At 42.8% G+C, this 27502-nt stretch overlaps 1 protein-coding gene across 1 annotated transcript in view; it reads left to right on the top strand.

Annotated features, from left to right (window-relative positions):
• The window catches only part of AKIRIN2 (akirin 2), a 127400-nt gene that overhangs the window by 38407 nt on the left and 61491 nt on the right, over positions 1-27502 (top strand). Inside the window, exons 2-3 of the mRNA XM_053710530.1 lie at positions 10956-11099; positions 11638-11781. Of these exons, the coding sequence (XP_053566505.1) occupies positions 10956-11099; positions 11638-11781 (288 nt within the window). The remainder of the gene's footprint in view (positions 1-10955; positions 11100-11637; positions 11782-27502) is intronic.

Here is a 27502-nt window from a genome sequence, read left to right as displayed (position 1 = left end):
TCCGGACAATTTTACCCATGATCCAAGAAGGTCAGTACATGACCACAGTGGACTTAAAGGACGCTTACCTTCACATACCGATTCACAAAGATCATTACCGGTATCTAAGGTTTGCCTTTCTAGACAGGCATTACCAGTTTGTGGCTCTTCCATTCGGATTGGCTACAGCTCCAAGAATCTTCACAAAGGTTCTAGGTGCTCTTCTGGCGGTACTAAGACCGCGGGGAATTTCGGTAGCTCCTTACCTAGACGACATTCTGATACAAGCTTCAAGCTTTCAAACTGCCAAGTCTCATACAGAGTTAGTACTGGCATTTCTAAGGTCACATGGATGGAAGGTGAACGAAAAGAAAAGTTCACTCGTTCCACTTACAAGAGTTCCCTTCCTGGGGACTCTTATAGATTCTGTAGAAATGAAGATTTACCTGACAGAAGACAGGTTAACAAGACTTCAAAGTGCTTGCCGCACCCTTCATTCCATTCAACACCCATCGGTGGCTCAATGCTTGGAGGTAATCGGCCTAATGGTAGCAGCAATGGACATAGTGCCATTTGCTCGCTTACACCTCAGACCACTGCAATTGTGCATGCTAAGTCAGTGGAATGGGGATTACTCAGACTTGTCCCCTTCTCTGAATCTGGATCAAGAGACCAGAAATTCTCTTCTATGGTGGCTTTCTCGGCCACATCTGTCCAGGGGGATGCCATTCAGCAGACCAGACTGGACAATTGTAACAACAGACGCCAGCCTTCTAGGTTGGGGTGCCGTCTGGAATTCTCTGAAGGCTCAGGGACAATGGAGTCAGGAGGAGAGTCTCCTGCCAATAAACATTCTGGAATTGAGAGCAGTTCTCAATGCCCTCCTGGCTTGGCCCCAGTTGACAACTCGGGGGTTCATCAGGTTTCAGTCGGACAACATCACGACTGTAGCTTACATCAATCATCAGGGAGGGACAAGGAGCTCCCTAGCAATGATGGAAGTATCAAAGATAATTCGCTGGGCAGAGTCTCACTCTTGCCACCTGTCAGCAATCCACATCCCGGGAGTGGAGAATTGGGAGGCGGATTTCTTAAGTCGTCAGACTTTTCATCCGGGGGAATGGGAACTTCATCCGGAGGTCTTTGCCCAAATACTTCGACGTTGGGGCAAGCCAGAGATAGATCTCATGGCGTCTCGACAGAACGCCAAGCTTCCTCGGTACGGGTCCAGATCCAGGGATCCAGGAGCAGTCCTAATAGATGCCCTGACGGCACCTTGGGACTTCAGGATGGCTTATGTGTTTCCACCCTTCCCGATGCTTCCTCGATTGATTGCCAGAATCAAACAGGAGAGAGCATCAGTGATTCTGATAGCACCTGCATGGCCACGCAGGACTTGGTATGCAGACCTGGTGGACATGTCATCCTGTCCACCTTGGTCTCTACCTCTGAAACAGGACCTCCTGATACAGGGTCCTTTCAAACATCAAAATCTAACTTCTCTGAAGCTGACTGCTTGGAAATTGAACGTTTGATTTTATCAAGACGTGGGTTTTCTGAGTCAGTTATTGACACCTTAATACAGGCCAGGAAGCCTGTTACCAGAAAGATTTACCATAAAATATGGCGTAAATACCTATATTGGTGTGAATCCAAAGGTTACTCTTGGAGTAAGGTTAGGATTCCTAGGATATTGTCTTTTCTACAAGAAGGTTTAGAAAAGGGTTTATCTGCTAGTTCATTAAAGGGACAGATCTCAGCTCTGTCCATTCTGTTACACAAACGTCTGTCAGAAGTGCCAGACGTTCAGGCTTTTTGTCAGGCTTTAGCGAGGATTAAGCCTGTGTTTAAGACTGTTGCTCCACCATGGAGTTTAAATCTTGTTCTTAACGTTTTACTGGGCGTTCCGTTTGAACCCCTCCATTCCATTGATATAAAGTTGTTAGCTTGGAAAGTTCTATTTTTAATGGCTATTTCATCGGCTCGAAGAGTCTCTGAATTATCAGCCTTACATTGTGATTCTCCTTATTTGATTTTTCATTCGGATAAGGTAGTTCTGCGTACTAAACCTGGGTTCTTACCCAAGGTAGTCACTAATAGGAATATCAATCAAGAGATTGTTGTTCCATCTTTGTGTCCAAATCCTTCTTCAAAGAAGGAACGTCTTCTGCACAATCTGGATGTAGTTCGTGCCCTAAAATTTTACTTACAGGCAACTAAAGAATTTCGACAGACGTCTTCCCTGTTTGTCGTTTACTCTGGTCAGAGGAGAGGTCAAAAAGCTTCTGCTACCTCTCTCTCTTTTTGGCTTCGTAGCATAATACGTTTAGCCTATGAGACTGCTGGACAGCAACCTCCTGAAAGAATTACAGCTCATTCCACTAGAGCTGTGGCTTCCACTTGGGCCTTTAAGAATGAGGCCTCTGTTGAACAGATTTGCAAGGCTGCAACTTGGTCTTCGCTTCATACTTTTTCCAAATTTTACAAATTTGACACATTTGCTTCCTCGGAGGCTATTTTTGGGAGAAAGGTTCTTCAGGCAGTGGTTCCTTCTGTATAAAGAGCCTGCCTATCCCTCCCGTCATCCGTGTACTTTTGCTTTGGTATTGGTATCCCAGAAGTAATGATGACCCATGGACTGATCACACTTAACAGAAGAAAACATAATTTATGCTTACCTGATAAATTCCTTTCTTCTGTAGTGTGATCAGTCCACGGCCCGCCCTGTTTTTTAAGGCAGGTAATTTATTTTTAAATTATACTCCAGTCACCACTACACCCTTGGTTCCTCCTTTCTCGTTGGTTCTTGGTCGAATGACTGGGGGTGACGTAGAGGGGAGGGGCTATATGCAACTCTGCTGGGTGAATCCTCTTGCACTTCCTGTTGGGGAGGAGTAATATCCCAGAAGTAATGATGACCCGTGGACTGATCACACTACAGAAGAAAGGAATTTATCAGGTAAGCATAAATTATGTTTTTCTAAGGAATGGAATTGACTGAGAAAATACTGCTAATACCGATGTAAGTGCAGCCTTAAATGCAGTAGTGGCAACTGGTATCAGGCTGATATGTATGTATGTTTACACTGAAGTATTTCTGGGGAATGGCACTTCACTAAGAAAATACTGTATACATATAACTTATAGCCTATTCTGCAGTGAAAGCGACTAGCAGCAGGCTTTTTAATAACATTTCATAATTTTATATTTAAAACGTTTACTGGCATGTTAATCGTTTTTTCTCTGAGGTACTTGGTGAAAAATTTTATGGGCATTATTTTTCCACATGGCTGTCGTTTGTTTATGAATAAAATCAGTTTACTGAGCTTCCCCACTGTTGTATTATGTGTGGGAGGGGCCTATTTTGGTGCTTTATTGCGCAGTAGAAATTCAGTCAGTCTAACTTTTTCTCCCTGCATGATCCAGGACGTCTCTACAGAGCTCAGGGGTCTCCAAAACTAGTTTTGAGGGAGGTAATCACTCACAGCAGACCTGTGAGACTGTGCTTTGACTGTGATAAAAACGTTTATATTTTTAATTGTTATCCGTTTTTGGTATTAAGGGGTTAATCATCCATTTGCTAGTGGGTGCAATCCTTTGCTAACTTAATGCATTTACTGTGAAAATTTGGTTGCTATAACTAATCCGGTTCATTGTTATTTCAACTGTGACAGTTTTGTGTGCTTCTTAAAGGCACAGTAACGTTTTTTATATTGCCCCAGATGCAGAACTTTTTTTCACTTTCTGCGATGAGATTTTTTTTAGTGAAAACATTTTCTGCAGGTTATTTTTAAATTCAATTTTAATTTAGGCAGTTACATTAAAGCACCAGTTCAATTGCAGTGTGTTGGTTAACTAGATAATAAAGCAATTTTAAAAGTTTTATAATATATTGCAGCAGTTGAAAATTGCATTGCAAATGAGCTGCAGACAAAAACAAATAAATTGTAAAATGTCTCTTGAATAAATTTGTTTCCTTTTCTCTTGGTCTAACATAGAAATGTAGTAATAAAAAAAGATGCATTGCTCATAAGAATGTCTTACATTCAGAAAAAAAATGCTTTGCAGACTGGGAAAGGCTAGGGGGCGGGTTTGAAAAAAATCTGAGAGCCAGTCAACAATCAATGAGCTGCTGTTTTGCAGCTCTCCTGCATATTTCACTGTTCACTTCAAACAGCACTTTGCTGTGGATGCACTGTGTTAATGAAAACTTACACAGTGCAGACAAAACACAGCTCTGTTTGAAGAGAACAGCCTGACATGAAGCAGAGCTGCAAAGTTAAAGCAGTAACAGTTCCTGCATGTGTCCTGTTCTTTCTGCAGACATGCTGCATTTTCTGCGATGACATCTCAGATCACTGTATGTTCTGCCTTGGGGTATATTGCTTGTAAATTTATTTGAAAAGTATTTTCCAAGCTTGCTAGTCTAATTGCTAGTTTGTTTAAACATGTCTGACACAGAGGAATCTCTTTGTGCAATATGTTCAAAGGCCAATGTGGAGCCCAATAGAAATTTGTGTACTAATTGCATTGATGCTACTTTAAGTAAAAGCCAATCTGTACATGTCAAGAAAATTTCACCAGACAACGAGGGGGAAGTTATGCCGACGTAACTCTCCTCACGTGTCAGTACCTGCATCTCCCGCTCAGGAGGTGCGTGATATTGTGGCGCCAAGTACATCAGGGCGGCCCTTACAAATCACTTTGCAAGACATGGCTAATGTTATGACTGAAGTTTTATCTAAATTGCCAGAACTTAGGGGTAAACGCGACCACTCTGGGGTGAGAACAGAGTGCGCTGATAATAATAGGGCCATGTCTGATACTGCGTCACAATTTGCAGAACATGAAGACGGAGAGCTTCATTCTTTGGGTGACGGATCTGATCCAAATAAACTGAATTCAGACATTTCAAATTTAAAATTTAAGCTTGAGAACCTCCGTGTGTTACTAGGGGAGGTATTGGCGGCTCTGAATGATTGTAACACGGTTGCAATCCCAGAGAAAATATGTAGGCTGGATAAATATTTTGCGATACCGACGTGTACTGACGTTTTTCCTATACCTAAAAGGCTTACAGAAATTGTTAACAAGGAGTGGGACAGACCCGGTGTGCCTTTCTCACCCCCTCCTATATTTAGGAAAATGTTTCCAATAGACGCCACCACACGGGACTTATGGCAGACGGTCCCTAAGGTGGAGGGAGCAGTTTCTACTTTGGCTAAGCGCACCACTATCCCGGTGGAGGATAGCTGTGCTTTTTCAGATCCAATGGATAAAAAGTTAGAGGGTTACCTTAAGAAAATGTTTGTTCAACAAGGTTTTATATTGCAACCCCTTGCATGCATTGCGCCTGTCGCGGCTGCATTCTGGTTTGAGTCTCTGGAAGAGACCATTAGCTCAGCTACGTTGGATGAGATTACAGACAAGCTTAGAGTCCTTAAGCTAGCTAATTCATTTATTTCTGATGCCGTAGTACACTTAACTAAACTTACGGCTAAGAACTCCGGATTCGCCATTCAGGCGCGCAGAGCGCTGTGGCTTAAATCCTGGTCAGCCGATGTGACTTCTAAATCTAAATTGCTTAACATACCTTTCAAAGGGCAGACATTATTCGGGCCCGGTTTGAAAGAAATTATCGCTGACATTACTGGAGGTAAGGGCCATGCCCTGCCTCAAGACAGAGCCAAACCAAGGGCTAGACAGTCTAATTTTCGTGCCTTTCGTAACTTCAAGGCAGGAGCAGCATCAACTTCCTCCGCTCCAAAACAGGAAGGAGCTATTGCTCGTTACAGACAGGGCTGGAAAACTAACCAGACCTGGAACAAGGGCAAGCAGGCCAGAAAACCTGCTGCTGCCCCTAAGACAGCATGAAGTGAGGGCCCCCAATCCGGAAACGGATCTAGTGGGGGGCAGACTTTCTCTCTTCGCCCAGGCTTGGGCAAGAGATGTCCAGGATCCCTGGGCGTTAGAGATCATATCTCAGGGATATCTTCTGGACTTCAAAGCTTCTCCTCCAAAAGGGAGATTTCATCTTTCAAGGTTGTCAGCAAACCAGATAAAGAAAGAGGCATTTCTACGCTGTGTACAAGATCTTTTACTAATGGGAGTGATCCACACGGTTCCGCGGTCGGAACACGGACAAGGGTTTTACTCAAATCTGTTTGTGGTTCCCAAGAAAGAAGGAACCTTCAGACCAATCTTGGATTTAAAGATCCTAAACAAATTCCTAAGAGTTCCATCGTTCAAAATGGAAACTATTCGGACAATCTTACCCATGATCCAAAAGGGTCAGTACATGACCACAGTGGATTTAAAGGACGCTTACCTTCACATACCGATTCACAAAGATCATTACCGGTACCTAAGGTTTGCCTTCCTAGACAGGCATTACCAGTTTGTAGCTCTTCCCTTCGGGTTAGCTACTGCTCCAAGAATCTTTACAAAGGTTCTGGGTTCTCTTCTGGCGGTACTAAGACCGCGAGGAATATCGGTAGCTCCGTACCTAGACGACATTCTGATACAAGCTTCAAGTTTTCAAGCTGCCAAGTCTCATACAGAGTTAGTACTGGCATTTCTAAGGTCACATGGGTGGAAGGTGAACGGAGAAAAGAGTTCTCTATTGCCACTCACAAGAGTTCCCTTCTTAGGGACTCTTATAGATTCAGTAGAAATGAAAATTTACCTGACAGAGGACAGGTTAACAAAACTCCTAAATGCTTGCCGTGTCCTTCATTCCATTCCACACCCGTCAGTGGCTCAATGCATGGAGGTAATCGGCTTAATGGTAGCGGCAATGGACATAGTACCCTTTGCACGCCTGCATCTCAGACCACTGCAATTGTCAGTGGAATGGGGATTACTCAGATTTGTCCCCTATGCTGGATCAAGAGACCAGAAATTCTCTTCGATGGTGGCTCTCTCGGCCACATCTGTCCAAGGGGATGCCCTTCAGCAGACCAGATTGGACGATTGTAACAACAGACGCCAGCCTTCTAGGTTGGGGCGCTGTCTGGAATTCCCTGAAGACTCAGGGATCATGGACTCAGGAGGAGAGTCTCCTTCCCATAAACATTCTGGAATTAAGAGCAGTTTTCAATGCCCTTCTGGCTTGGCCTCAGTTAGCAACTCTGAGGTTCATCAGGTTTCAGTCGGACAACATCACGACTGTGGCTTACATCAACCATCAGGGAGGGACAAGGAGTTCCCTAGCGATGATGGAAGTCTCAAAGATAATTCACTGGGCAGAGTCTCACTCTTGCCACCTATCTGCGATCCACATCCCAGGCGTGGAGAACTGTGAGGCGGATTTTCTAAGTCGCCAGACTTTTCATCCGGGGGAGTGGGAACTTCATCCGGAGGTCTTTGCCCAAATACTTCGGCGTTGGGGCAAACCAGATCTGGATCTCATGGCGTCTCGCCAGAACGCCAAGCTTCCTTGTTACGGGTCCAGGGACCCGGGAGCGGTTCTGATAGATGCTCTGACAGCACCTTGGGCCTTCAACATGGCTTATGTGTTTCCACCCTTCCCAATGCTTCCTCGATTGATTGCCAGGATCAAACAGGAGAGAGCATTGGTGATTCTACCGGGGTTTTCCGAAAACCCGCCCAGGGCCGTTAAATGGAAAAACCTGTTTTTTTGGCCTTCATTCTTGGACCAAATAACAGCCCAGGGCTATAATACGGTAGTCACTTATACCAGTCTGTAGGATGCTGATAGCCCCTCCAAATGATTTTAAAGTAGTGCTAAGCCATAACAAATAAAAGAGGATGCTTTATTTTCTTGTAGTAAGTACATTTATTACCTCATGTACATTTTTTTTAAAATAATAAAAAAAAAAACAGCATGTTAAATCAAACTGGCATTTCAATTTTTTTTAATATAACCTGATATAACCTAATACCAGTATAACCTAATATACATATGGCATCTGGTAAAATGTTCATGTAACTCTCAAATAGGAACTTTTTTTTTTATTATAGTAACATCAAATAAGTAAAACTGACTTTCAAAATTTTTAATACAACCAAGTAACCAACATATATACGGTACCATAGTCCATATTGTCTGATTAAATCTTCATGAACTTTCAAAGCCTTTGAATTCCAACTCGTCATCACTTTTGAACAATCCAAGTATATCTTCATCTGTACTGGTACTGGAAATTTCACTTTCTGCATCGTGGTCATCATCATCATCATCATGATCATCATAATCGTCATCTTCTCTTTCATTTTCATTAGAGACAGAGAAAACCTCAACTAAGCGTGTGTTCAACAGTTCGTTTTTCACTGTCTGCCCACGGGGTGCTATTCCACAGCATTGAAAAGCACGACTTATGCTTTCTTTGAGACTGACTACAGCATGAGCCACAAAGTCCACTATGTGTTGATAGGAAGGTTTTTTGCGATAACCTTTGTTTGTATACTCCTTTTCGCCATTGGCAAACCAATCTTCCCACTGAGCACGAAGTGCTTTTTTGAATGGACCATTGATTGCTACATCTAATGGCTGTAGATAGGATGTTTTCGGAGGGATAAGTTTGACAACTGTATTCCTACGCTGAAATGCCTCCAACAATTCGGACTTCTTGTGTGCTGAGCATTCATCCATGAACAATACAGATTTCTCTATGTTGAATAATCGAGACACTCGCTGTCCAAACACATTTTGAATCCACAAAAGCATAAGTTCATAGGTCATTGATCCCTTATTAGATACTGTTAAATAAATATTTTTTGGTACCTTAATTTTTGGAACTTTTTTTAAACCTTTAAGGATTATCATTGTTTTTATAACACTGCCAGCAGCATTAACACATAACACAGCAGTAAAGCGAGCTTTAGTAGCACCACAGTGGCTAGCATCCAAATTTTTATTGCCAACAAAGTCTATGGTGGAAGAGCTTAACATGTCAATATATACAGGTGTCTCATCCATATTGTAAATGTGGTCAGCTTCCAAATCTGCTGTTAGTGAAGGTATACTGTCCAAATAGCCGCGTGCAATTTGTGCCTTTTCTCCTAGAGTTTTATTGTCTGCTTGACCTACATGTGTAACCTTTCTCACAGATAGCTTGTTACGTTTCATAAAGTTTGATATCCACTTATCAGAGCACTTGAATTCCGCTGTTTCTATTTCATGCTCTTGTGCAATTACAAAAGCCTGTTCACGTAAACGGCGATAATTAACAATCGGTTTATTTGCACGTTGTTCCCTAACCCACTGTAATAGTACAGTTTCTAAATGTGCATGTTGTGGTCCTCGACCACCACCTGCAGATCTGCGCCTCTTCTTGTCTGGGATATTTGTCAGTTCAGATTCCCTTTGGCACCATTCACATATACGTTTTCTATCAATACCCAACTCTCTTGCGGCTGCAGATAAATTACCAGAAAGTTATTTTACTCTTTTAACAGCATCTAACTTGTCACTGATAGTATATGACTTTTGCACACGTTTTGGTACCGGTTTGGACTCCATTTTGGGTTATAGGTATAGGTACTGTTTTACCTATGTAATTCAATCTGGGCAGAGCAGATTAAAAATATATTTTTTATTTAAGATAATACCTGATTTTCACCCCACCTAGGATCAATGCTATGTTTTTATTATTTGGACTCCAGCCGGTAACTTGCAACTCCAAGCAAAGCTATACTTATTCGTATTTTATTGGAACATGTGAGCTGCCTGCAGGGGATTGGTTGGATGAATTTGATTGACATAGAGCACACCAATACAGTGAAGATCCTGACCGGATGTAGGCTATGGAGCTCGAGTGTCAGGCTCAGGCATAGGGAAGGCTGCCGCATTGATTTACAGAGCAGACTGTCAGACTGTGTCCCTGTGTGACTCGAGTCGTCAGGATACATAACAGGTTTGTGTTAGTAAAATGCTTCACAGTTTGTACGGTAGGTAGTAGAAAAGATGTTCAGGGGCACCAGGCTTAATCTATAAAACTTTAATTTATTGGTAAAGTATGGTACAATTTAAAACCAGCAAGTTTTATGGATGAAGCCTGGTGCCCCTGAACATCTTTTCTACTACCGGTACCTAGATTGCTAAGGGGAAGGAGAGCACAGGCGTATATATTAGGATCCGTCCCATTTGAGAGTGCAGGGCAGGTGACCGGAAAGAATCGAGCGGGTGTGACGTCATCTGGGGACGCGGGAGGTTGATGTAGGGAGAGGAAGCACAATGTACCGTAATAGGACAGACAAGCTCAAGGAGTGAGTCCGGGGCGTATATGCTGCCTTCTCCTGTGGACCGACCTAGCCGACGACATCGCATGATTAAAAAGACCGGTAAGCCCTTTTTGCCCGTCTTGCCCGATCAGATAATGTTTAACCCCATATAACCGCCCACCTAAAATAAGCGCCCATGGGCGGCTTATCGGGTGGGCGGGTTTCCGGAAAACCCCGGTAATAGCGCCTGCGTGGCCACGCAGGACCTGGTATGCAGATCTAGTGGACATGTCATCCTGTCCACCTTGGTCTCTGCCTCTGAGACAGGACCTTCTGATTCAGGGTCCTTTCAAACATCAAAATCTAATTTCTCTGAGGCTGACTGCATGGAGATATAACGCTTGATTTTATCAAAGCGTGGATTTTCGGAGTCAGTAATTGATACCTTAATACAGGCGAGGAAACCTGTTACCAGGAAAATTTACCATAAAATATGGCGTAAATATTTGCATTGGTGCGAATCCAAGAGTTACTCATGGAGTAAGGTTAGGATTCCTAGGATATTGTCTTTTCTACAAGAAGGTTTAGAAAAGGGTTTATCTGCTACTTCTTTAAAGGGACAGATCTCAGCTCAACGTCTGTCAGAAGTTCCAGACGTTCAGGCTTTTTGTCAGGCTTTGGCCAGGATTAAGCCTGTGTTTAAGACTGTTGCTCCGCCGTGGAGCTTAAACTTAGTTCTTAACGTTTTACAGGGTGTTCCGTTTGAACCCCTTCATTCCATTCCTTTACAGAACAAATCCTTTTCAACATAAAGCAAGAGTATAAACGGATGCAAAAGAGAAAACACTTGGAAAGCAGCTTTCAACATACAGACCCCTGCTGTTCTACAGAAGGGCAGCCACAGACTTTCCTCCCTTCTGGGCCAACTTTACCTGGTGAGTATCATTTTATAGAGAGGTGTTTGTTTTGTTTTTTAACATTGCTAATGTCCTCCTTGGGAGCCAGTGTGCCAGTTTTGATCTTGTGGTAATCTCAAAATAATTTGCTCTGGTTCTGGGCCTCTCTGCCTGTTCGTGCTCACTGGTTGTAAAACAAGAATGTGTATTCTTAGTTACAGTGGGACACCATGCCTATGCTAAACAAATTTTCTTTACTTGCAGTATATTTGGTGTTTAGATCATGTGCAAAACTGGCTTTATTTTGCATACACAATACAGCAAGGGGAATTTTCTTTCATTGTACCTGTATGTAAATACATCTACAGTTTTTCTCATCTTCTGGGCTGTTTGTCCAATTTCTCTACTATATAATTTTAAACCTGTCAAAGGAGTAAAAATATGTTGCAGGCTAACTTATAGGTTTAACGACTATAATAAGTGCTGTATATACAACTGGTAAATAGTAAAAAATCTGTTTATTAGAAGCAGTGCAAGGGGGGGATTTTAAAACTTATAAATGTCCTGTCTTTTGAAGGATCATCCACTTCCTCAACATTACGAAAGGAACAGCCACTTTTTACTCTAAGACAGGTTGGAATGATATGTGAACGTCTCCTTAAAGAACGAGAAGATAAAATTCGTGAAGAATATGAAGACATTTTGACCACAAAACTTGCAGGTATCACCATCTTTATTGCAAAACTTATATTGTCTTTAGTTCCATTGACTTGTTTAGCTTCCTGTTGATTTAAAGGGTCAGTCTACTATATATGTATATCCTTGTTTAAAAGGATGGATAAATCCTTTACTACCCATTCCCCAATTTTGCATAACCAAACAAGTTACATTAATATGCTTTTATAACTTCTAAATCTCTGCTTGTTTCTAAGCCCCTGCAGGCCGCCGCATTTCTCAGTTTTGTGCCAGATAGTGCTAGTTTGTTGCCATGAAGATAACATTCTACTTACTCCTGTGGAGTTATGCATGAACCAGCACTAATTTGGCTAAAATGCAAGGATGTAAAAATCGCTGAGATAAGGGTGCAGTTTGCAGAGTATAACAGAGTATTTTCATATAACCATGTTGGTTATGCAAAACTGGGGAATGGGTAATAAATGGATTATCTATCTTTTTGTTTTCTAAGATATGGTGAGTCCACGGCATCCTCAATTACTGTTGGGAATATCACTGCTAGCCAGCAGGAGGAGGCAAAGAGCACCACAGCAAAGTATCCCTCCCCTTCCCACAATCCCCATTCTCTTTGCCTCGATGCAAGGAGGAGGTGAAGATTTTGGTGTCTGATTTATTTTACTTCAATCAAGATTTTATTATTTTGAAAGCCAGAGTAGGTTTGCTCTGATCTTTCTTTTCAAGATTGGGTTTAGCCGTACTCCACGTTAGTCTTTTCAGTAGGGCAGTGGTGGCTTTTAAGCAGTTAGGAACTTGTGGGGTGGGCCTCACTGCGTTTTTCTAACATATTGCTGCCCTGTATAGAAAGCTTGAGTAGGTTTACTCTGTCCTTTCTTCACAGGCCTCCTGTGAGGAGTGGCTTCCTTTCATGCTGGGTGAGCTGTCCTCCTGCTGGACAGCTAGAGGTGCAGGTAAGTGCCATTTTTGTCTTATGGGATAATTAAGAGACTGAATTCTGGCACTGAAGCAGATTATACTGCACTATTATTGGGACTTAATAAATCCTTGGGAAGGATTTTAATCGGCAGTGGCAGGCACTTTATGCATGTGTGAGACTTATGGGGATATTTTTATTGTATAATTCATCCCCAGAGGCTATAGTTTCTTTAACTCTTTAAGTCCCTCAGTATAATTTAATTATGCCTGATGTTATCCTAGTTACCACGGTAGTACAGTGGTATGTTAACGTTTTCAGTTGGGGGATTCGGTCTCTGATTACTTCAGAGTTATCTTGTTAGAGTACCCTTTTATTATGGATTCACTATTTTGTGCTTGGGATGCCAAGCAGAATCTGCTCAATTATGTTTTAAAAAATGAAAGAGAAGGCGCTCAAATTTTGCAGAATGTTAAAACACAGCTAGATCTTCCCCAGAATTTTCTTTTCCTCAGATTTTCCATCCATTCTTAAGAAGAGCTGACCCTGGTGATCATCTATCCTCCTTTGTTTTTTGTTACTATCTTTCGATGGTTAAATTTTGGTGACTCAATTATGTTTTAACATGTTTTAAACAACGTTTTAAGACTGACAGAACAATGTTCTAAGTCTATCATGGCGTTAATGCTTTTTTGTTGTTTCTTTGAAAGAACCTTGTTTAGATGTGTTTTCGGCTGTGGGAATGAAGCGTGGGCGCTTTTCATCCCTTGCCGATCTGGGTCTCTGCCTCCTTAGTAAAGCGGAGCAGCGCCATTTTTAGTTTCCTTGGGTGCGTCCCACGTGACCCTTCCTTCTCTTACAAAAGAACGGAGCAGCGCCATTTGCAGAATAGGAAAAGCGCATGTTTTCAGAAACTTACACAATTAATGTTCAGGGGACTGTTGTGAATCTAAATATGATGTAACATATGTTTTTTGCCCTGTCTATCATTAAGTGCCTGTTTAATGATTTAGATTTAAGTACATTTTATGATCCTTAATTTTCCTTAGTGACAGTACACTTTTATTGTGGTCACAGGACATGTGTACTGGGCATAATTGCTCAAGTTTTGGAACAGAGGACTGTTCCTATGAATAAGATTGGGTTATTTACCTTATGTTAGACTTTCAAAATTTGAGTTTTTTGTTTAGCCTCATGTCTCTCAGGATGATGCTGTTTCAGCAATGCCACAGCTTTCTCCTCAAATGTTCCAAGCCTCTATGGCGTCACATGCAGTGTCCTGCGGTTCCTCTCAATCTCCTGTAGGAGTTATTTGCCTGCAGAATTTGCAGCCCAGGTATCTTCTCGGTATCTGTGGCATTATCTGCTTTTCCTATACTAAAGGGAAATCGTAAGAGGAATATTAGAGATTCAGATAGTAAGGTTTCTGTTCCTCCTGATGCTACACAGTTTATCCTTCCTCTTAGGTCTGATGTGGAGGATAGGTCGGTAGCCTCTGAGGGTGAAATCTCAGATTAGGACATTAATTCCTTAATCTGATACTGAAGTGGTATCCTTCAGTTGTATGCTTGATCACCTCATGTATTGTTAAAGGAGGTTTTGGCTACTTGGACGATATCGATACTCCTGTCGTTGTCAACCCTTGGAAGTTTTTGCGAACTTTATCATTTCTATGATGTTCCTTCCTATGTGGAAGTGTTTCTAGACGTGCCACAGGAATAGGAGAAGCTAGGGATACCTTTCTCCCTGTCTCCGTCTTTTTTTTTAAAGGATTGTTCCTGTCTGTCTCCTTTAAATGCACAGGGCTTTAAGTAGAAGTGACCATTTCTACTATGGCTCAGAATTTCGATCCCTATGGAGGATAGATTTTCCTTTACGGATCCATGGACAAGAAAAGAAACTGGAGGATTATTTGATCATTTAGGTTTTCTACAGAAACCTGCATGTATTGCCACTGTCAAGTGCGGCCTCTTTTTGGTGCGATGTCTTGTCTAAATAGACTGGGAGCCAAGATTTCTGGCTTCACTGTGCTATCCCGCGGGGCGTTGTGGTTAAAATCTTGGTCAGCTGATGTTTTCCTCAAAGTTAAAGCTTCTGGTGCACCCTTACAAGGGTGAGACATTGTTTGTTTGGACTTGAACTGACAGAAATATCTTCTGATTTTACTGGTGAAAAGAGGGTCTTTTCTACCATAAGACGAGAAGAATAGACTCTAAAGGGACAGTCTAGTATAAATTAAACTTTTATTATTCAGATAGGACTTTTTATTTTAATCAACTTTCCAATTTACTTTTATCATCAAATTTGCTTTTTTCTCTTGGTATTCTTAGTTTAAACTAAACATAGTCTTATATGCTAATTTCTAAGCTTTGAGGGCTGCCTCTTATCACATGCTTTTTAAATCTCTTTTTAACACAGAGACAGAAAGTACACGTGGGCCATATAGATAACACTGTGTTCAGGCACAGGGGGTTATTTAATATTTAGCACAAAACAATGCTAATTTTAAGACCATAGATAATAAACAGTCACAGTCATGTGATCAGGGGTCTGGAAGAAGGTTCCTAGATACAAGGTAATCAGAGGTAGAAAGTATATTAATATAACTGTTGGTTATGCAAAACTGGGGAATGGGTAATAAAGGGATTATCTATCTTTTAAAACAATAACAATTCTATGGTAGACTGTCCCTTTAAGGACGTCAGAGTAAAATTTGTTTCTTTTGTAACTTCAAAGGTAAGTCTTCCTCTGCTATTTCCATTCAGTCTTGGAACTAGGGGAAGCATTTAAAGAAACCCGCAGTTGAGGCTAAATCAGCTTGAAGGTTTTGCTCCCGATCCGGGAAAGGATCAAGTGAAGGGCAGATTTGCTCTATTTTTAGCAAGTCTGGATGTGAGTTGTCCCAGATCCTTTGGCTGTGGACATAGTATTTCCGTGTTACAACACAGATTTCAGAACTTCACTCCGAGGGGCATATTCTACCTCTCATATTTATCTACAGGTCAGATGAGTAATTTTTGTAATATGTTCAGGATTTTCCCTTCCTGTGAGTGGGTGTTCCAGTTCCTTGTAGAGAACAGGGTCTAGGATCTATCCTAATCTGATCGTGGCTGCCAACTAAGGGGGACCTTGTTCATCCTATTTAGACCTAATGGATCTCATCGAGTTTCTCAGAGTAGCATCCTTCAACATGGAGTCCATTCGTTCTATGCTCCCCTTGGTACAAGAAAGTCAGCATGACTATCATAGACATGAAGGTTGTGTTTGTTCATGTTCCCATCCACATAGATCATCGCAAGTTCCTGAGATTCGCCTTTCTAAACCATCACTTTCAGTTTGTGGTTTTTCCAGATCTTGGGGAATTTCAATGACATATTGGTTCAGGCGCCATCTTTTCAACAAGCAAACTCACACAGATCTTGTTGTTTTTTTTTTTTTTCTTCGTTTCCACGGATGTAAAGTGAATCTGGAAAGAGTTTCCTTGTTACAGCTACCAGGGTAGTTTTCTTAGGGACAATAATAGATTCCCTATCTATGAAAAAATTTCTGACAGAGGTCAGAAAATCCAAGATTCTTTTATCTTGCCTCATTCTGCAGTCTACTGTTCGGCTTTTGGTGACTCAATGTATAGAGGTGTTTGGTCTGATGGTCACTTCCAGGACATCATCCCTTTACTTATTTTCATTTTGGGAGCCTTGCAGTTATGCGTGCTCATACAATAGAACGGGGACAATTCGGATTTGTCGCAAGGGATGGATCTAGATCTGTTGTTCTTCTGTGATGGTTTCTGTCTCGGGGCACATGCTTCTGGAAACCTTCCTGGGGTTTGTGGCCACGGACGCCAGCCTTCTACACTGGGGAGCAGTCTGGGACTCGTTTTATGGCGCAAGGATTATGGACTCGGGAGGAGTCTGCTCTCATAAACATCTAGTAGTTGAAAGTGATTTACATTGTTTCAGTTGTCCTTAGCCCGGTTGATCAGGTTCCAGTCGGACAATCTCACCTCAGTGATTTTCATTTACCTCTAGGGAGGATCTCTGAATTCCTAAGCCATGACAGAGGTTGCTTGGTTTGTTCAGTGGGCAGAAGCTCACAATTGCTATCTATCCACCATCCAGATTCCAGGAGTCGACAACTGGGAATCGGATTTCCTGAGCAGACAGATATTTAATTCCGGGGAGTGGACTCTATCCAGAGGGGTTCTTCAGGTTATCCCTCAAATTAGATACCGGAGTTAGATCTGATGGCGTCTCCACAGAACGCCAAGCTTCCTAGGTATGTTTAAAGGTCAAGAGATCAGCTGGCTGCCTTGATCAATTTCTCTGGTGGTTTCTTGGGATTTCAGTCTGAGATACCTGTTCCTTAGTTTGCTCTCCTTTCCCGAGTCATTGCTCGTATCAGATAAGAGTGAACATTTGGTTATTTTAATAGTTTTTGTATGGTCTCACGGGATCTGGTATACAGGCTTCCTTGGAGGTTTCTCCTGAGGAAGGACCATCTAATTCAGGGTCCATTCCTTCCTCCACATTTTGTTTCTCTGAAGCTTTCTGCTTGGTTCAGTTCTGTCTAAGCGTAGTTTTTTTTTTTCTGACTCAGTCAATGAGATTGATTCAGGCTCACAAGCCTGTTAGGGGTAACTTTCCATATGGTATGGTGTAAATTCCTTATTGGTGTGAATTCAAGGGCTTCTCTTGGAAGTAGAATTCTTAGGATTTTTGTCCTTTCTCCGGGTAGGTCTGGATAACGGTTTGTCAGTCAGTTTTCTGAAGGATCAGATTTCTGCATTATCCTTTTGGTTACACCAGTGTCTGGCGGATGTGCCAGATGTGTAATTTTTTTTTTTTTATCAGGCCTGTGTTTAAGTATGTTGCTTGGAGCCTTAAACTTGTTCTTTAAGTTTTTGCAGCTGGCTCAGTTTGGGCCATTGCATTCCATAGATATTAAGTTTTTATCTTGGAAGGTTTTGTTTCTTTTTACTATCTCTTCTGCTCAGAGTTTCAGAACTCTCGACCTTCCAGTGTTGTTCGCCTTTTCTTATCTTTCATGCTGATAAGGCGTTTCTTTGTACGAAGTTGGTTTTTCTTCCTAAAGTGGATTCAGATAGAATTATCAATTGGAAGATTGTTGTTCCTTATGTCCTTATCCTTCCTTTCATAAGGAACGTTTGTTGCACAACCTGGATGTTGTGCGTGTTCTGAAATTTTACCTACAGGCGGCTAAGGATATTTGCCAGTCCTCTGCCCTGTTTGTTTCCCAGGAAACATTAGGGTCAGATAGCTAGTGTTCTCTTTCTTTATGGTTGAGAAGTATAATCCTTTTTGATTATGAGACTGCTGGTCAGCAGCCTCCTAGAAAATTAAAGCTCATTCCATGAGGGCTATTTCCTCTTCTTGAGGGAAGTTTCTGTGAGACAGATTTGCAAGGCCGCAAATTTGGTTTTCTCTCTATACCTTTTTACAAAATTTTCAAGCTAGTTTCTTTTGCCTCGGCTGAGGCTTCTTTTGGGAGAAAAGTTCTTCAAGCAGTGGTGCCTTCTGTTTGGGTCTACCTGTCTTGGCCCTCCCTAGTCCTCCGTGCCCTTTTAGCTTGGGTATTGGTTCTTAACAGTAATTGAGGACGCAGTGCACTCACCATATCTTAGGAACCAAAACTAAATTAATGATTACCTGATAAATATTCTTTCGTTCCGGATATGGTGAGTCCACGCCCTTTATTTCTCCAACATAGGTGTGTCCGGTCCACGGCGTCATCCTTACTTGTGGGATATTCTCTTCCCCAACAGGAAATGGCAAAGAGCCCAGCAAAGCTGGTCACATGATCCCTCCTAGGCTCCGCCTACCCCAGTCATTCTCTTTGCCGTTGTACAGGCAACATCTCCACGGAGATGGCTTAGAGTTTTTTAGTGTTTAACTGTAGTTTTTCATTATTCAATCAAGAGTTTGTTATTTTCAAATAGTGCTGGTACGTACTATTTACTCAGAAACAGAAAAGAGATGAAGAATTCTGTTTGTATGAGGAAAATGATTTTAGCAACCGTAACTAAAATCCATGGCTGTTCCACACAGGACTGTTGAGAGCAATTAACTTCAGTTGGGGGAACAGTTTGCAGTCCCTTGCTGCTTGAGGTATGACACATTCTAACAAGACGATGTAATGCTGGAAGCTGTCATTTTCCCTATGGGATCCGGTAAGCCATGTTTATTACGATTGTAAATAAGGGCTTCACAAGGGCTTATTTAAACTGTAGACTTTTTCTGGGCTAAATCGATTGATTATTAACACATATTTAGCCTTGAGGAATCATTTTATCTGGGTATTTTGATATAATAATATCGGCAGGCACTGTTTTAGACACCTTATTCTTTAGGGGCTTTCCCAAAGCATAGGCAGAGTCTCATTTTCGCGCCGGTGTTGCGCACTTGTTTTTGAGAGGCATGGCATGCAGTCGCATGTGAGAGGAGCTCTGATACTTATAAAAGACTTCTGAAGGCGTCATTTGGTATCGTATTCCCCTTTGGGTTTGGTTGGGTCTCAGCAAAGCAGATACCAGGGACTGTAAAGGGGTTTAAAGCTTAAAACGGCTCCGGTTCCGTTATTTTAAGGGTTAAAGCTTCCAAAATTGGTGTGCAATATTTTCAAGGCTTTAAGACGCTGTGGTGAAAATTTGGTGAATTTTGAACAATTCCTTCATGTTTTTTCGCAATTGCAGTAATAAAGTGTGTTCAGTTTAAAATTTAAAGTGACAGTAACGGTTTTATTTTAAAACGTTTTTTGTACTTTCTGATCAAGTTTATGCCTGTTTAACATGTCTGAACTACCAGATAGACTGTGTTCTGAATGTGGGGAAGCCAGAATTCCTATTCATTTAAATAAATGTGATTTATGTGATAATGACAATGATGCCCAAGATGATTCCTCAAGTGAGGGGAGTAAGCATGGTACTGCATCATTCCCTCCTTCGTCTACACGAGTCTTGCCCACTCAGGAGGCCCCTAGTACATCTAGCGCGCCAATACTCCTTACTATGCAACAATTAACGGCTGTAATGGATAATTCTGTCAAAAACATTTTAGCCAAAATTAACCCTTGTCAGCGTAAGCGTGGCTGCTCTGTTTTAGTTACTGAAGAGCATGACGACGCTGATATTAATATCTCTGAAGGGCCCCTAACCCAATCTGAGGGGGCCAGGGAGGTTTTGTCTGAGGGAGAAATTACTGATTTAGGGAACATTTCTCAGCAGGCTGAATCTGATGTGATTACATTTAAATTTAAATTGGAACATCTCCGCATTTTGCTTAAGGAGGTATTATCCACTCTGGATGATTGTGAAAATTTAGTCATCCCAGAGAAACTATGTAAAATGGACAAGTTCCTAGAGGTGCCGGGGCTCCCAGAAGCTTTTCCTATACCCAAGCGGGTGGCGGACATTGTTAATAAAGAATGGGAAAGGCCCGGTATTCCTTTCGTCCCTCCCCCCATATTTAAAAAATTGTTTCCTATGGTCGACCCCAGAAAGGACTTATGGCAGTCAGTCCCCAAGGTCGAGGGAGCGGTTTCTACTTTAAACAAACGCACCACTATTCCCATAGAGGATAGTTGTGCTTTCAAAGATCCTATGGATAAAAAATTAGAAGGTTTGCTTAAAAAGATGTTTGTTCAGCAGGGTTACCTTCTACAACCCATTTCATGCATTGTCCCTGTCACTACTGCCGCATATTTCTGGTTTGATGAACTGCTTAAGGTGCTCGATAGTGACTCTCCTCCTTATGAGGAGATTATGGACAGAATCAATGCTCTCAAATTGGCTAATTCTTTCACTCTAGACGCCTCTTTGCAATTGGCTAAGTTAGCGGCTAAGAACTCTGGGTTTGCTATTGTGGCGCGCAGAGCGCTTTGGTTGAAATCTTGGTCGGCTGATGCGTCTTCCAAGAACAAGCTACTAAACATTCCTTTCAAGGGGAAAACGCTGTTTGGTCCTGACTTGAAAGAGATTATCTCTGATATCACTGGGGGTAAGGGCCACGCCCTTCCTCAGGATCGGCCCTTCAAGGCAAAAAATAGACCTAATTTTCGTCCCTTTCGTAAAAACGGACCAGCCCAAGGTGCTACGTCCTCTAAGCAAGAGGGTAATACTTCTCAGGCCAAGCCAGCTTGGAGACCAATGCAAGGCTGGAACAAGGGAAAGCAGGCCAAGAAACCTGCCACTGCTACCAAGACAGCATGAAATATTGGCCCCCGATCCGGGACCGGATCTGGTGGGGGGCAGACTCTCTCTCTTCGCTCAGGCTTGGGCAAGAGATGTTCTGGATCCTTGGGCGCTAGAAATAGTCTCCCAGGGTTATCTTCTGGAATTCAAGGGACTTCCCCCAAGGGGGAGGTTCCACAGGTCGCAGTTGTCTTCAGACCACATAAAAAGACAGGCGTTCTTACATTGTGTAGAAGACCTGTTAAAAATGGGAGTGATTCATCCTGTTCCATTAAGAGAACAAGGGATGGGGTTCTACTCCAATCTGTTCATAGTTCCCAAAAAAGAGGGAACGTTCAGACCAATCCTAGATCTCAAGATCTTAAACAAATTTCTCAAGGTCCCATCGTTCAAGATGGAAACCATTCGAACTATCCTTCCTTCCATCCAGGAAGGTCAATTCATGACCACGGTGGATTTAAAGGATGCGTATCTACATATTCCTATCCACAAGGAACATCATCGGTTCCTAAGGTTTGCATTCCTGGACAAACATTACCAGTTCGTGGCGCTTCCTTTCGGATTAGCCACTGCTCCAAGGATTTTCACAAAGGTACTAGGGTCCCTTCTAGCGGTGCTAAGACCAAGGGGCATTGCAGTAGTACCTTACCTGGACGACATTCTGATTCAAGCGTCGTCCCTTCCTCAAGCAAAGGCTCACACGGACATTGTCCTGGCCTTTCTCAGATCTCACGGCTGGAAAGTGAACGTGGAAAAGAGTTCTCTATCCCCGTCAACAAGGGTTCCCTTCTTGGGAACAATTATAGACTCCTTAGAAATGAGGATCTTTCTAACAGAGGCCAGAAAAACAAAGCTTCTGGACTCTTGTCGGATACTTCATTCCGTTCCTCTTCCTTCCATAGCTCAGTGCATGGAAGTGATCGGGTTGATGGTGGCGGCGATGGACATAGTTCCTTTTGCGCGCATTCATCTAAGACCATTACAACTGTGCATGCTCAGTCAGTGGAATGGGGACTATACAGACTTGTCTCCGAAGATACAAGTAAATCAGAGAACCAGAGACTCACTCCGTTGGTGGCTGTCCCTGGACAATCTGTCTCAAGGGATGATGTTCCACAGACCAGAGTGGGTCATTGTCACGACCGACGCCAGTCTGATAGGCTGGGGCGCGGTCTGGGGATCCCTGAAAGCTCAGGGTCTTTGGTCTCGGGAAGAATCTCTTCTACCGATAAATATTCTGGAACTGAGAGCGATATTCAATGCTCTCCAGGCCTGGCCCCAGCTTGCGAGGACCAGGTTCATACGGTTTCAATCAGACAACATGACGACTGTTGCGTACATCAACCATCAGGGGGGAACAAGGAGTTCCCTAGCGATGGAAGAAGTAACCAAAATTATTCTTTGGGCGGAGTCTCACTCCTGCCACCTGTCTGCTATCCACATCCCAGGAGTGGAAAATTGGGAAGCGGATTTTCTGAGTCGGCAGACATTGCATCCGGGGGAGTGGGAACTCCATCCGGAAATCTTTGCCCAAGTCACTCACCTGTGGGGCATTCCAGACATGGATCTGATGGCCTCTCGTCAGAACTTCAAAGTTCCTTGCTACGGGGCCAGATCCAGGGATCCCAAGGCGGCTCTAGTGGATGCACTAGTAGCACCTTGGACCTTCAAACTAGCTTATGTGTTCCCGCCATTTCCTCTCATCCCCAGGCTGATAGCCAGGATCAAGCAGGAGAGGGCGTCGGTGATCTTGATAGCTCCTGCGTGGCCACGCAGGACTTGGTATGCAGATCTGGTGAATATGTCATCGGCTCCACCTTGGAAGCTACCTTGGAGACGAGACCTTCTTGTTCAGGGTCCGTTCGAACATCCGAATCTGGTTTCACTCCAGCTGACTGCTTGGAGATTGAACGCTTGATTTTATCGAAGCGAGGATTCTCAGATTCTGTTATCGATACTCTTGTTCAGGCCAGAAAGCCTGTGACTAGAAAGATTTACCATAAAATTTGGAAAAAATATATCTGTTGGTGTGAATCTAAAGGATTCCCTTGGGACAAGGTTAAGATTCCTAGGATTCTATCCTTCCTTCAAGAAGGATTGGAAAAAGGATTATCTGCAAGTTCCCTGAAGGGACAGATTTCTGCCTTGTCGGTATTACTTCACAAAAAGCTGGCAGCTGTGCCAGATGTTCAAGCCTTTGTTCAGGCTCTGGTTAGAATCAAGCCTGTTTACAAACCTTTGACTCCTCCTTGGAGTCTCAATTTAGTTCTTTCAGTTCTTCAGGGGGTTCCGTTTGAACCCTTACATTCCGTTGATATTAAGTTATTATCTTGGAAAGTTTTGTTTTTAGTTGCGATTTCTTCTGCTAGAAGAGTCTCAGAATTATCTGCTCTGCAGTGTTCTCCTCCTTATCTGGTGTTCCATGCAGATAAGGTGGTTTTACGTACTAAACCTGGTTTTCTTCCAAAAGTTGTTTCTAACAAAAACATTAACCAGGAGATTATCGTACCTTCTCTGTGTCCAAAACCAGTTTCAAAGAAGGAACGTTTGTTGCACAATTTGGATGTTGTTCGCGCTCTAAAATTCTATTTAGATGCTACAAAGGATTTTAGACAAACATCTTCCTTGTTTGTTGTTTATTCAGGTAAAAGGAGAGGTCAAAAAGCAACTTCTACCTCTCTCTCTTTTTGGATTAAAAGCATCATCAGATTGGCTTACGAGACTGCCGGACGGCAGCCTCCCGAAAGAATCACAGCTCATTCCACTAGGGCTGTGGCTTCCACATGGGCCTTCAAGAACGAGGCTTCTGTTGATCAGATATGTAGGGCAGCGACTTGGTCTTCACTGCACACTTTTACCAAATTTTACAAGTTTGATACTTTTGCTTCTTCTGAGGCTATTTTTGGGAGAAAGGTTTTGCAAGCCGTGGTGCCTTCCATTTAGGTGACCTGATTTGCTCCCTCCCTTCATCCGTGTCCTAAAGCTTTGGTATTGGTTCCCACAAGTAAGGATGACGCCGTGGACCGGACACACCTATGTTGGAGAAAACAGAATTTATGTTTACCTGATAAATTTCTTTCTCCAACGGTGTGTCCGGTCCACGGCCCGCCCTGGTTTTTTTAATCAGGTCTGATATTTTATTTTCTTTAACTACAGTCACCACGGTACCATATGGTTTCTCCTATGCAAATATTCCTCCTTAACGTCGGTCGAATGACTGGGGTAGGCGGAGCCTAGGAGGGATCATGTGACCAGCTTTGCTGGGCTCTTTGCCATTTCCTGTTGGGGAAGAGAATATCCCACAAGTAAGGATGACGCCGTGGACCGGACACACCGTTGGAGAAAGAAATTTATCAGGTAAACATAAATTCTGTTTTTTCCTCTCACAAGAGTTCCATTCTTGGGGACTCTTATAGATTCTGTAGAAATGAAGATTTATCTGACAGAAGACAGATTAACAAAGCTTCTAAATGCATGCCGTGTCCTTCATTCCATTCAACTCCCGTCAGTAGCTCAATGCATGGAGGTGATCGGCTTAATGGTAGCAGCAATGGACATAGTTCCCTTTGCACGTCTACATCTCAGACCGCTGCAATTGTGCATGCTGAGTCAGTGGAATGGGGATTACTCAGACTTGTCCCCTACTCTGAATCTGGATCAAGAGACCAGAAACTCTCTTCTATGGTGGCTTTCTCGGCCACATCTGTCCAGGGGGATGCCAGTCAGCAGGCCGGACTGGACAATTGTAACAACAGACGCCAGCCTACTAGGTTGGGGCGCTGTCTGGAATTCTCTGAAGGCTCAGGGACAATGGAATCAGGAGGAAAGTCTCCTGCCAATAAACATTCTGGAATTGAGAGCAGTTTTCCATGCCCTTCTGACTTGGCCCCAGTTAAGAACTCGGGGGTTCATCAGGTTTCAGTCGGACAACATCACGACGGTAGCTTACATCAACCATCAAGGAGGGACAAGAAGCTCCCTAGCAATGATGGAAGTATCAAAGATAATTCGCTGGGCAGAGTCTCACTCTTGCCACCTGTCAGCAATCCACATCCCGGGAGTGGAGAACTGGGAGGCGGATTTCTTGAGTCGTCAGACTTTTCATCCGGGGGAGTGGGAACTTCATCCGGAGGTCTTTGCCCAAATACTTCGACGTTGGGGCAAACCAGAGATAGATCTCATGGCGTCTCGCCAGAACGCCAAACTTCCTCACTACGGGTCCAGATCCAGGGATCCGGGAGCGGTTCTGATAGATGCTTTGACAGCACCTTGGAACTTCGGGATGGCTTATGTGTTTCCACCCTTCCCGCTGCTTCCTCGATTGATTGCCAAAATCAAACAGGAGAGAGCATCAGTGATTCTAATAGCGCCTGCATGGCCACGCAGGACTTGGTATGCAGATCTAGTGGACATGTCATCCTGTCCGCCTTGGTCTCTACCTCTAAGACAGGACCTTCTGATACAGGGTCCATTCAAACATCAAAATCTAACTTCTCTGAAGCTGACTGCTTGGAAATTAAACGCTTGATCTTATCAAAACGTGGTTTTCTCCAACATAGGTGTGTCCGGTCCACGGCGTCATCCTTACTTGTGGGATATTCTCTTCCCCAACAGGAAATGGCAAAGAGCCCAGCAAAGCTGGTCACATGATCCCTCCTAGGCTCCGCCTACCCCAGTCATTCTCTTTGCCGTTGTACAGGCAACATCTCCACGGAGATGGCTTAGAGTTTTTTAGTGTTTAACTGTAGTTTTTCATTATTCAATCAAGAGTTTGTTATTTTCAAATAGTGCTGGTACGTACTATTTACTCAGAAACAGAAAAGAGATGAAGAATTCTGTTTGTATGAGGAAAATGATTTTAGCAACCGTAACTAAAATCCATGGCTGTTCCACACAGGACTGTTGAGAGCAATTAACTTCAGTTGGGGGAACAGTTTGCAGTCTCTTGCTGCTTGAGGTATGACACATTCTAACAAGACGATGTAATGCTGGAAGCTGTCATTTTCCCTATGGGATCCGGTAAGCCATGTTTATTACGATTGTAAATAAGGGCTTCACAAGGGCTTATTTAAACTGTAGACTTTTTTTGGGCTAAATCGATTGATATTAACACTTATTTAGCCTTGAGGAATCATTTATTCTGGGTATTTTGATTTAATAATATCGGCAGGCACTGTTTTAGACACCTTATTCTTTAGGGGCTTTCCCAAAGCATAGGCAGAGTCTCATTTTCGCGCCGGTGTTGCGCACTTGTTTTTGAGAGGCATGGCATGCAGTCGCATGTGAGAGGAGCTCTGATACTTATAAAAGACTTCTGAAGGCGTCATTTGGTATCGTATTCCCCTTTGGGTTTGGTTGGGTCTCAGCAAAGCAGATACCAGGGACTGTAAAGGGGTTTAAAGCTTAAAACGGCTCCGGTTCCGTTATTTTAAGGGTTAAAGCTTCCAAAATTGGTGTGCAATATTTTCAAGGCTTTAAGACGCTGTGGTGAAAATTTGGTGAATTTTGAACAATTCCTTCATGTTTTTTCGCAATTGCAGTAATAAAGTGTGTTCAGTTTAAAATTTAAAGTGACAGTAACGGTTTTATTTTAAAACGTTTTTTGTACTTTCTGATCAAGTTTATGCCTGTTTAACATGTCTGAACTACCAGATAGACTGTGTTCTGAATGTGGGGAAGCCAGAATTCCTATTCATTTAAATAAATGTGATTTATGTGATAATGACAATGATGCCCAAGATGATTCCTCAAGTGAGGGGAGTAAGCATGGTACTGCATCATTCCCTCCTTCGTCTACACGAGTCTTGCCCACTCAGGAGGCCCCTAGTACATCTAGCGCGCCAATTCTCCTTACTATGCAACAATTAACGGCTGTAATGGATAATTCTGTCAAAAACATTTTAGCCAAAATGAACCCTTGTCAGCGTAAGCGTGGCTGCTCTGTTTTAGTTACTGAAGAGCATGACGACGCTGATATTAATATCTCTGAAGGGCCCCTAACCCAATCTGAGGGGGCCAGGGAGGTTTTGTCTGAGGGAGAAATTACTGATTTAGGGAACATTTCTCAGCAGGCTGAATCTGATGTGATTACATTTAAATTTAAATTGGAACATCTCCGCATTTTGCTTAAGGAGGTATTATCCACTCTGGATGATTGTGAAAATTTAGTCATCCCAGAGAAACTATGTAAAATGGACAAGTTCCTAGAGGTGCCGGGGCTCCCAGAAGCTTTTCCTATACCCAAGCGGGTGGCGGACATTGTTAATAAAGAATGGGAAAGGCCCGGTATTCCTTTCGTCCCTCCCCCCATATTTAAAAAATTGTTTCCTATGGTCGACCCCAGAAAGGACTTATGGCAGTCAGTCCCCAAGGTCGAGGGAGCGGTTTCTACTTTAAACAAACGCACCACTATTCCCATAGAGGATAGTTGTGCTTTCAAAGATCCTATGGATAAAAAATTAGAAGGTTTGCTTAAAAAGATGTTTGTTCAACAGGGTTACCTTCTACAACCCATTTCATGCATTGTCCCTGTCACTACAGCCGCATATTTCTGGTTTGATGAACTGCTTAAGGTGCTCGATAGTGACTCTCCTCCTTATGAGGAGATTATGGACAGAATCAATGCTCTCA

This window comes from Bombina bombina, chromosome 4 (assembly GCF_027579735.1).
Source record: "Bombina bombina isolate aBomBom1 chromosome 4, aBomBom1.pri, whole genome shotgun sequence".
Taxonomy (NCBI): domain Eukaryota; kingdom Metazoa; phylum Chordata; class Amphibia; order Anura; family Bombinatoridae; genus Bombina; species Bombina bombina.
The sequence above is the reverse complement of the archived record's forward strand: the minus strand, read 5'-3'. Positions and strand labels throughout refer to the sequence as shown.